At 46.3% G+C, this 11,651-nt stretch overlaps 1 protein-coding gene and 1 long non-coding RNA gene across 2 annotated transcripts; one reads left to right on the forward strand and one right to left on the reverse strand.

The window, feature by feature from the left end:
• Window positions 1-51: 51 nt before the first annotated feature.
• TMEM212 (transmembrane protein 212) lies at window positions 52-11,570 on the reverse strand. Its single transcript, XM_055723862.1, has 3 exons — window positions 7,592-11,570; window positions 2,002-2,150; window positions 52-234 (listed from the first exon to the last, which is right to left on the reverse strand). The coding sequence occupies exons 1-3, from the start codon at window positions 7,779-7,781 to the stop codon at window positions 52-54; spliced, it is 522 nt and encodes a 173-aa protein (XP_055579837.1). The 5' UTR covers window positions 7,782-11,570.
• LOC129737040 (uncharacterized) lies at window positions 3,920-7,553 on the forward strand. The gene is made up of 4 exons (XR_008734396.1): window positions 3,920-4,250; window positions 5,267-5,411; window positions 5,507-5,610; window positions 6,979-7,553. It is a non-coding gene; the product is annotated as an uncharacterized LOC129737040 (long non-coding RNA).
• Window positions 11,571-11,651: the final 81 nt, after the last annotated feature.

The raw sequence follows: 11,651 nt of genomic DNA on the forward strand, positions 1-11,651 counted from the left end.
CGCGGACAGCTGGAGCATGTCTGGGCCAGTGTCTCAGCTCTTTTCTTTCTGCTAGTTTAGTGCCACTCCAAGAATGCAGACAATGCTGGCTACGACTGTTTCATATTTGATTTCCACACTTAAATCTGTGCCTGTTAAATGAAACCCCATTGTCAGGCTGGCACGCATCCGTGCTGCCTCCTCAGGTCCTGCTTCAGAGCTCTCCGTCTCTGTTCGGGTGTCCTGCTCGCATCCCTTCGGCGAGGATCAGGTATGCGAAGAGTATGTGGCTGGTTTTGTGCTGCTGGTGGCATTGCAGCAAAGGCTCTTGGACTTTTCTTGCAACTGCATCCATGGGTAGCCCTCGTAAATCTTGGTCTGAGGGCAGACAGAAGTGCTGCAGGGGAGGGATGGGGGTTTGGAACAGCCTCGAGAGCGGTGGATCAATCGGGCACTTGGCTGGAGCCGGGCTGTGGGCAAGGTACAGGCTGTGCTGCCCGCAGGAGAAAATGCTTGGGCAAGCAGGGCCTGATGCTGCAAAGGGCTGGGATCCTGCCCTGCTCCAGGAGAGGAGGCAGCTGGGGATGCTTTTGGTCTCGGAGGGGCCCGTTGCCTGCTTTGCTGGGCTGGGACCCGGGGGATCAGCGCTTGCAGGGCTTTGCTGAAGGGCAGCAGGAGCAGTGCTATGTATTGGGAGCAGAAGTGCTATCTATTGGAAGCAAAGCAGCAGCTGTGAATAACAAAGGATCATTTCATATCCTCTGTAAAATACCAAGGAGGGCATGAAAACTAGAAATCTTACTAATAAAGTTTAGGGGGCTACAAAACCCAACAGCTGTCCAGTCCTTTAGACTGCAGACCCTCCTGGCCTTTCTTCCCCCACCATAAGTTGGTACCATGGTCTGATACCTGCTCGTGCATCACTTGTGTGTGTGACTTATCGTTCAGTAAATGCCAGTAATGCCAAAGCAGACGGAGCACTGCCCACAGTAGTTTGCAGTCTACTTCAGCGTGAGAGGAAGGAGAGCGGAGGGGATGGGGCCGTGGTACCTTGGGGTGTGATGCTGATCGGAGGAAGAAGCACTTGCCGTGTTTTGATGCTTCAGATGCCCTGGAGGAGTCCACTGCTGGGCTGTTGTCATGGGAACACTGTTATTTTTGGGGATTCAAGATTGGCTCCAAACAAAGGTTAAAAGGAAGAAAAAAAACCTGAAAAAACAGAGGGATCAGCTGCACAGTAGGTGAGATTTTCCTCAGCACAGCAAAATCGGTGGATATCTGAGCCAGCCGCAGGTCCTGCAAGGTGTGTGGGCAGAGGTGTGTCAGGCTGGACACTGATGCTGTGCCTCACATGGGAGCTGGTCCGGAGCATGGTGCTTGTGCTCTGGCTCCGCTCCGGGTCACCTGAAAGCCTGTTCCTCCTCCTGCCCTCACTGCTCATCCTCCCACACTGGCGAGGGGCTGCTGCCTGGGGCTCTACTTGGAGCAGAGAAGGTATGTGCTGGATGCTGGTTATTTTTCACACCTTTTTTGCTGTTTGGGTAACAGATCTATGTCTGTGCAGGTTTCAGCAGCTCTGTGCATTAATGGCAGCGCAGTCTTCACAGTTGTAAAGAAGAGCAGAAAGGCAAATCTTCAGGTTATGCTTTTTGTAATGTCAAAAGCAAATCATATAATTTCTCTAAAATTTCACCTAGGCTTTAAATTTGGATGCCCAGGCTATGTATGTTAAAAGTGTGTCCCTTTGGTTGAAACGGTACTGCGATGTAATGGGTATGAAGGGCCAAATTGCTCATTCATGAAGTGATTTAATGAAATGTTGCACATGGTTTCATGGGCACTGCTAATCTTGATGTGAGTGCATTCGGGATCTGCCTGTCCTGGCACAGCTGTGCTGCCCTCCTGGCTAATTACCTTTATTATTATTGCCACCTGTAATGTTAACAGCATTACAGGTGGCAATCCACCTTCCCTGCCACAACCAATGCCCGCTTTTAAATGTCCGAACTGGAGCAGTCTCACAAAGGTCATCACAAAACCTGAAGATGCATGGAATATGGCTGAACTCAAGCACAGGTCCTGTATTTGCAGGCTGAGGTGGTACCATTCGTGATGCGATGGGTCTCTGCAGAGGTTTGGGAAGTCAGTGTAGGGAAAGGGGAGCAGGATGTCTTACGCAGGTACTTGGTCCCAGCATTGCAGCATATGAGTAGTGGTGATATGGGCCAAGTAGAAGAGTTGCAACGGCAGCAGCAGATTGCACCGAGGCGCTTTGATGTTCAGTATGCCAAAAGCGAAACTAGCCTTCCACTGAACTGGAGACAAAAGCATTTTGTCACTTTTCTGACCTGCTGAGAGATTCTTTTTTTAAAAAAAGAAAACACTCTAAAACTAAAGACTCAGTATTTTTTAATTTCTTAATTTCCAATTTGTAAAAAAAAAAACCCCACCCTGTTTTTTATATTCAGTCTCCTTTATTCTGTGTCCAACAAAGGGTGTGATGGTAAGGAAAATTAGTAGTTTGAATATCATGAACTTATTAGAGAAAAATATGGATTTTTTTTTTTTTACAGGGAAGACAAAGTCATTGAAACCATATTTTCTAAAAATACTAGAAGAATAAATTGGAACAGGTATATTTATGCAGTTTGTCATATAGCCTATAAGTACAGTGGGTGGCCTTTAAAATTTAAACTGCATACTTGAATACTAACAAAGTTCCTCATTATGAAAGAAAATGTGACAGGAACTGGCAGAACTACTGTGCTGGTGGGATACTTAATGTGCACCCTCTGTAAGCCCTGCACAGCACGCTTGATCCACAATATTAGCAAGAAAACAGCTTTCCCCGCTGAATGCATCGTCCAGATTGACTCTGCTGCTCCCTTGCTTCCTCCTGCGTGCAACACATATAGATACCATATAGACTCCTGGACTTGTCACCCAGACTGATGGCACTTGCACCTACCTCTGCCCTCAGTGGCTCCCCGCAGCAGGATTTTGGCGAGGTTCAGCTCGGCTCTGGGGTAGGTGGGTGAACAGCTTGGCTGCTTGAGCGGGTGCGGGCTGTCTGGGTGCTGGGTGCTCAGCCCTTGGTGCCCGCTCGCAGCTCTTGCGCCTCCCTCTTGTCCCGGCGCATCCTTGCCCTGGAGGGGTTTGCTATGGAGCCAGCTCTGTCCTTTGTGCCAGCTGAGAGGCTTTTCCATGCTGGGGGAAGCTTTAAAAGAGCTTTTAGGAATAATTTACACTTCCTTTGATCCAACAACTCTGCAGGTAAAGGACTAATGCTATTAGAGCAAGCAGTAACTAGCTGCTGCTCTCCAGCCAGAGCAGAACGGGCTCTTCTCCTTGATCAGGCTGGAATAACTGCTCAGTGTTTCTTCCCGGTCCAGTGCACAGAGTGGCTTTAAAAGGGGCTGCATCATGCACAGCAGAGGCAGGACCAGGGACCTGCTGGCATGCACTCAAGGCCAGCTGAGAGCATCCTGAAGGAAAAAATACATCTTTTGTCGACTCAGGCATAACATTGCATCCTCGTTGTGCACAGTGCAGCCACAGATGATATTTACTGTTGGTTGCCAAAAGGCCAACAAAAACTGTTATGTGCATCTCCTGTGATTGCTGTTCTCATGCTCCTGAGGCACATTGGAGCACTTGGAAGGAGATGGCCATCCCCAACAGGGGACACCATCCAAGCCACCAGGCTGGCGCTGACCACCACCGCACAGCTACTTTATTCAGGATTCTCACACTGACAAAGGGGGAGCAGGGAGGAAAGCGAGGGTGCCACAAAGGGGAGTGCCCAAGGAAAACCCCAGGTGGTGCAGAACGGTTATTTTAGTGTCTGCTTCGTGCTGCTTTTGTCACTCGACAAGGAATAAGTTTGGGTTTGATTATTCTTCCCAAGTGCTGCCACAGGCACAGCAGATCCTTGCGTTATTCAGCAGGTCCCCGTCAGGGCAGGGTGTGTTTCATCACTGCCCTTATTTCAGAACCAGATTTGACTGGGGACAGTATCTGTGTTGATGATGGGGAGGTGACATACACAGACAGATTTTCATTCATTTAACTACACCAGCAGTGACTCTGGCTTGCAGCAAGTAATCTTTCTTTTTTTTTTTTCTCCAGCATAAGCATCTTGGACCCACGTGCATCTTTGCTGTTCGTTTTGGGCTGGTGAATGGAAAGAAGAGCTGAAGATGTGCTAAAGATGAGAGTCTGTGTCAGAGAACACAAAATAGCACGATCTGGGCTGTCACTTCTGGTGCAATGTAAGAGAGTGTATTGCACAGATCCAGAACCTTAAGCAATATTGTCCTGTGGTTTGATTTCCATTCTGGCATGCTCAATGCAGTAAGGCCCAGGTTTTACATGGCACTTTCCAGTTTTGATATAGGGAATTTGAAAAATACTTGTCTTGAGGCTGAGCCTGAAGTTATAATCTTGGCATATCCATACCATTAAATTCCCGTGGATAAAAGCAGAAACATCTGGATTCATGAGTGGATGTTGGCTATATCCACCAGAAAAAAAAGCCCTCAAGGGATCCTAAGGGGTTCTAGCCAGAATAAATAATACAACAAAATAAGAGTGCTATTAAGAGTAATTATAATACTGAAGCCGAATTATGAGATGAGGGCCAAGCCCTTCTCACAGTCTGCTTTTCCAGCTAAGAGCCCTTCAATTTACACTTAACGCACATGTGGCTGATGGAACAAAGAAAAAATTGAAGAAGGATGAAAGCAGTGCAGAGATTATTCAGCCTTGCTGGTTTAGCTCCAGGCACATCGTTTAAATGAGTAGATGATCAGTTTCCAGTTTGTTTTAAATTCTCTGGCAAGAAATTTTACGCTCCATCCCAAAGTTGGATGTGCTTAAAACTTTATTTTTTAAGGCTTTGCTATTTTGTTTCATTTCTGAAGGCAAGACCCTGAAATTGCTTTGCAGGAGACACCTGCGTGCTGGGGCTGGAAGGGGCAGGCTGGCTGTGTCACCGAGGGGCCACATTGCTGCTCCCAGGCCATGGTGACCCCAGGACTGGGGAACAGTTGCTCCTTTTCTTTCTCACCTCTGGGAGGCTGAGCCCTGCCTTGCTGAGCCAGATGCCATATGCAAGTTCAGCAGTACCCAAAGTCAAGGGAAGAGGCCCAAACTGCTGTGTCCTGTAGACTTGCAGCCTCTCTCGGGCTGCATGCTGTTGTACCAGCACTGCTTGCCTGGTTTAAAGCTGCTGAAAGGGAAAAGGTTTGTACTTCTTGCCCCTTACGTCTTCTCTTGGTGTTTTCAGGGTTAAAAGCTGCTGAACGGCACATCCTCTGGCCACCCAGCCCTTCCTGTGTGGGTCCTCTCCATGCGCACAAGCACCAGGTCAAGCGGCAGGTCTTCCCCTGCTGTGACAGGGTGAACTACACCCACGGGCAGGTGATTAAAAAGTAAGTTGTACATTGCTGAAAATGCCCTTAATGCACCATCCCTCCCCAGCCAAATGTAGTCAGCGTTCCTCGTTATCTGCACTTTGTCCACGCAGATCTGCCTTGCTGACCCTTGCTGGCCTTGCACGTCACCCTTCCCGATTCCCGGAAAGCCTCGGGCCTTTGCCCGCTCTGTAATCTTAAGCCCACGCAGCTTGAGGTGAGTTGTTGCTTCCTTGTGGAATAAAAATGCTGGGGGTACGTCCTTGCCCTGCCCTCCTCCTTGGTTGCCCTCTTCTCCCCCATTGCCCATACCGCAGCCGACCGGTCGGGCAGCTCCGGGGGGCTGATCCCTGGGTACCACTCCAGCAGGTCCTCCTCCACAGAGGTTGTCCTCCATGGAGACGCTTCTTGGGATGTACTGTCGATGCTTAGCGCACTCTGAATGGTGGGATGCACATCTGGGGCAAGGCGATACTTGAAGCATGAGTGGAAATACCAGTGACATCACAGTGACGTTTACGTTGCTTTGTGTTCCATAGAAGGAATAAGCCTGTTTACACTGTGAGGAGTGGGAGTTCAATTAGCCTTAAAATAGCCTCAACACATCTAGGAAATCCATAAAAGGATGCCCCAGTATTTCTTAGGGCATTATTTTCAGTAGTTCTGGTTATTTAATTTGCTGCCGACATTTGCTGTTTCCTCCACTGTGCATTGCCCAGCACCCACATCCTGGGTCTGAGCCGAAAGCTGACAGGACCTAATGCAAAAAAATTCAGAGTGGTACTTTCCATTAGTCTAGCATCTCGACCATCAAAGTTAGACGAGGAAACTCATCTGCTCATAGATGTAACAAAATACTTGCTTTAGATTACATCTCACTGCCACTGTCCCCGTTTGCAGTTGTATTCTTCCGCCTAGGCTGAAGGCAATAGGAAGGTCAGCTGAAACTGCACGGCTCTTGGTTGGGAACGAGTAGTTTGAGAAGCTGAAGAATGAAAGATGAAGCCGAGCTAAATTTAGAATCTCAGCTAAGGAAATATGTGTATCTTCTGTGGTTTTATTTTGCTCTACACAAAGCACACCTTGGTTTTGCATGGCTGTTTGCAGATTGTACTGACTGAAAGAAGGCTTGGGGGGGGGAAAGGCTTTGATGTCTTCAGTAAACAAATAGCAGTGTTAAAAGATCTTCAGTACTTGTTAGCATGCTGCAAACAGCTATGTTTGAAGAAAAATAAACATCCCAAGGTTGATGGAAGGGTAGGAAAGCCATAAAGTACTGTAGTCAAATCCCTGGTATGAGGACATCAGAAATAACAATGCCATGAAAAAACTTATTCTCTCTGCCTTTGGATTAAAAAAGAAAAGAACAAACTGGTTCATGGTTTACCAGCCCTGGGGTGGGAATATGTGGGTATAAAACCCCATGGCCAGATCATTACCATCCATATCACCAGAATACTGTCTGGTCCACTGGAAAACCATGGAAGGATGGAGGCTCCGAGTCCCCTGGAGGTCTTCCTCTCTAGCCACTGGGGCGACGGGGAGAAGACGACTCACCCTTCCTCTAACCCCTGTTTTGATTCAGCTTCCTCAGCGCTTCACCGCCAGCCACAGGGCCACCGGCACCTCTTAACCCTCACAGCTACAGGACCTGGTCCCGAAAAACCTCATCGGCTTTTACGTTGCGCAACCAGAGAGGTTCCATGAGGAGGCACGAGACACGCATCGCGCTCTCAGAGGATGAGGATTTCACGGCTGCGTGCCTACCGGAGCTTTCACTCTGTAAAGCTTGTTGTACTTGTCTCATTGCATCGCTTACAACATCCCTTTGGAAATTCAAAAGCTTAGGGAATGAACCAAAGGAAAAAGCTAAACAATTATCTCAATTACACCAGCGTAACCCTGAGGATGTTAATTTACATTTATATCCTTTTAACAATCCAAATTAGGTTCAGAATGAGAAAATTTGAGTTTTCTCTGTAAAGGGAAATTAAAAATCGGCAGGTCATGACAATAATCAATATGCCAATATTTACTGCAAATTTAAATCGTATCAAGAGCCTCTAGGGAGCCTCTTGCTTTAGTTTCATACAGTTCCAAGCATTTCTCTGTCAGAAGATAGTTTGCAGGAGCTAGCAAATAGAAAATTCAGACACAATTGACTTTAAAGTGTCTGTAGCATCTCTAATGTCTTTTTTTTGACAACGCATTTGTTCTGCCTACCAAAGCTCCATTGCAAATGGCACTGGCAAGGCAAACGCTCCATCCAAAGAACCAGAGCTTATAAGAAAAAGCAGGGGAAAAAGGCAAAATGCCAGAAAAAATGCTTATAACCCCAAAGGTAATAAGTACACTTCTATTAACTTCGTACAAGCCCTTCACTTTCATTGTAAACTTCTCCCTGCTGTATTCACAGTGAGGGTTTGTAGCTAAAGCTGAGGCAGAGACATTTCATAATAAACAGAAGCTCCTTAGAGACTGTAGCCATGGCATGTATGAGCTGTTTACCTGGCACAAAGAAGCACTATTCTGTTTATCTTCAGATGTTCCTACAGAAACAGAGGGTATTGCAGCATGGTAAATAAGGCTCCTTCACCCCCAGGAATATGTTTTTTTTCCAGACTCGTTGCCCTTCACTTTCAGCTGCGGAAAGCTCATCCTGTGATTTCGGAATTACTTCTTCATCCACCTTCCCAAGAGGATGGACTGCTTCCCAGTGCAGAGAGCGCTAGCAATGGGCTAACAGCAACTGGGGCTGCTGTTTCCAAGGCTGTCCTGCCCACCACAGCCCCTGTGACACCAGCCCCCTGGTGCCGGCAGCCTCTGCAGGACACAGGCGCGTCCTCCCCGGCCGGACCACCTCCTCCCCAGGGAGAGTTACTGTTGGTGCAACATGTCTGTAGTAAGGAAATTTAGAGCGAATGGGCTCTACCTTGTAACTTGAAATCAAGCGAATCACACAGCTAATGCTGTTGGTGTCTTTGATTGCCCCCAACATGAGAGGTAAGGGCACTGGGAGCTTTGAGAGGCGCTTTGGAGACAGGAGGTCATTCCTAGGATCTGCTCCTGGGCACGGTGGTGGAAAGGTCTTTGATTTGAAAGGGATTAGGGCTGGTGCCTCCCACTGCTCATCAGACTGCAGCCCTGTTTCTCCCTGCCTGCCACAGCAAATATTTTGTTTGCAAGAGCCAAAGCAATTGTGTTGTGTACTTTATCATATGCAATCCCCCAGGCATGCTGCTGATAACCATCAGACTCATTGCAGACCTGTGGCCCCCCATCCCGCCCCCGCTGCTGGAATGCTGCCATCAGCCGGGGTGGCACTGGGTACCACCACGTGCCCCAGGAGACTGGAATGGTCCATGCTTCAGGGTAAGCCAGCTTGCATGGTGGAGGCTCCTTGGGCTGCTGTGATGACAACATCCCCTCTGCACTGCAAGGAAAACCAGAGTGACAAATTTAATTTACAATTAAACTTACACCTCTGGAGATCCTATAGTACCCAATTCAGCCCATTGGGTGAGATGTAGCATTGAACGGATTTATGGCATAGCGCAGCAGGCTGTGTGGGGCATGTTTATTGGAATAACAGCAGCCCTCTCTGGCAAACACTATTCCACTTCTAGTTTAATTAAAACACAACTAGCAGGGCTGGCAATTTTCTTAAATATGCCCAATCTTCAATAAAATTAGTATTAATCTCTGTTCAATGTGCAAGTCAGTAAAGCGCATGGAAAATTACACGTTCTTGACTCAGGAATGCAGCTTGGAGGATGACTTCATGTTCCTGAATGAGATCGGCATGCCAGATGCGCTTAGTGCCTGACCCCTTTAAAGGCTCTGAAAGATCACACGTAATTTTAAAATGTATTTTCAAGCATGCAGAAGGAAGAAAAAGGTTCTGATAGCTTTATGTTACTTAGCTTCCCGTTTAACTTGGTTAGGGCGGTGTGAATGCCTCAGTAACATAGAGCAGAGCTCTGATCTGTGTTCTGGCTGCACATTTCCAGTAGACACCCTAATGCCTTTCTCGTGGCCGGGGTGGTTAACAATCCATGTTTCTTGCTATTAATTAGAAGCTGTATTTCGTTTTCTGCTGAAGAGCTAGCCTTGCAGTATGGCTGACACGCTTGCAGTCCTCGCTTTCAGTCGTGCATTGAATTTCACTGAATTGTTTTATCTGGAGACAAAAGCCACAAACGTGAGTATGGAATTAATAGCTTTTAAAAGTTGTAATTGTATTTTTAGGTCACAAAAATCTGGTGGTATTCAGTATTTCCTGCTTTTGACCCTTTACTCTGCTATAGACTTGAATATCCTTTCTTTTTCCTTGCCCAGCTGCTTGCTCCTTAAATCCTGCTCAAAAGTATCTGGAGAGGGATCCAGGTCTCTGTCATTAATAAGTGTTTTCCTGTAGGAAATTATATAACAGTGTTTTGCACACTTGTATTTTTCCTCTCCCCCTGTGCATTCCATGCACCTACACAGTCATGCTAATTAGATCATGTAATAAACTTGGATGTGGCAAAAAATCTGTTCACAGTGTGTTGCAAGACAGAGCCGGATTTGGAAAGCAGCCATTCATGAGTCTTGTTTTGTTTGAGAAAACCCAAAGGATGTTATTTTACTGAAGATGAAGCAAACCCCATGTAAGAGGGGCTGTAACCTAAGAGGACAAATTATTTTATTCTAGTCCTCTGTAAGCCCTGATGTAAGGGCTTGCTTATACGAAGAAAATTGTGAGAGTTCAACAAAGCCATTAAAAATAATTACATCTAAACTAAAAAGTGTTGTTATGTTAAGTTAAACTTGATTAGTTTAGTTAACTAATTTAAAGTAGTGTTAATCCATAACCTACGGAGGAGCTAAGTTGCAAGGGACTTAACTTTGAGGATCAGAGGTCTTTTAAAGGAAAAGAAGTGTCTACATGGGATATGGTGATGGATTTAAAATGCATCAATACATTTTTCTATAGATGGTCTTAAACTGCACATAATACAGTAATCCCTGCGTTTGCAGGGCAGTACAGGGGAGTGAGAACACAGCCTTCTCTGACAGTCCACTTAGCGCTGCAACCTTACGCTTGCACGCTCATTTCCAGGGAAAGGAGTAATTTTGAATGTTCCACCAATTTGACAGCAGTGTTTAATTGGTCCTGGGTTTGATTATACAGCTGGTAACGTGATCAGCTGCCGGGTAGGAATTGCTTTCTTAATTTCAGTTCAGATGCTAAGAGTTTTGGCCACCGTTGCACTGAATCACATTTAAACCTGTAGATCTATTGAGTCGTCTCTTAACTACAACCACAGTAATGTTCGAAACGATCTAGGCAGATGGAGAGCGTTACCAGATAACTGCACTTCTGTGAAGCTAACGAAAGCAGTGGCACGGAGCATGAAAAAGTGACGTGTTATGAAAGACACGGGAGAAGGAGCCGGGGTGGTGGTCTGGGAAAAGCCTGCCTGCAGAGTTCATCAAATGGCCGTTATTAATGAAGTATGGCGATAACCTTCAGCTATATCCCTGATCAACACTAGATGTTGCTATGCTGCTACTCATATAAGCTATACATTAGCGAGGCTTTTAAACGGTATTTACTGCAATTTCCTCTTTCCTGTTTCTGCTCTAAGCTATACCCCGAGTACTGGGTGAGCTGCTACTTTCATTTACTTTTTTTTGAAGTTTCAATTTTATTGTATAATAACAAGTTTATAACCCCCTCGAATGTACACGTAAAATTTTACAGGCAACAGAGGCTCTTATAAGTGATAATGTGAAGCAACTCCTATATGAATGTCAAATATTTACTTAAACTCTGCTTCTGGATTTTTTGCAATCGAAGGGGAATGACATTGTTAACCGGACGATTCCGGGAACAGACTGACAGCTGCAAGGCCACGGAGGGAAGTTTGTTTATAAGGGGGGGGGTGGGGGGAATATATAAAATTTTAAAAAACTGTTTAGCCCTGCTGGGTTTCAGGCTTTCTACTCCCACGTGTTTGAGTGGGAGAAAGGACAAATCTTAGGACGTTGATTTCCCCATGGCAACAGAAAACGGAAATTACTTTAACCCCATCTAGTGACAGATGACTCATTGCTCAGCCTGCTGCTATTTTCCAAGCACTAAAACAATACAGCTGCAAAGAAAAGGCCAGCCTATATTATCTCATAGGCTGAGCGCCGGGGCTCGTGGGAGAGGGCAATTCTCTGGCTGCCTTTTTATCAAAGACAGACAGAGCTGAAGCCTTTTGGTGATTC

The sequence above is a fragment of the Falco cherrug genome, chromosome 11, assembly GCF_023634085.1.
Source record: "Falco cherrug isolate bFalChe1 chromosome 11, bFalChe1.pri, whole genome shotgun sequence".
Taxonomy (NCBI): Eukaryota; Metazoa; Chordata; class Aves; order Falconiformes; family Falconidae; genus Falco; species Falco cherrug.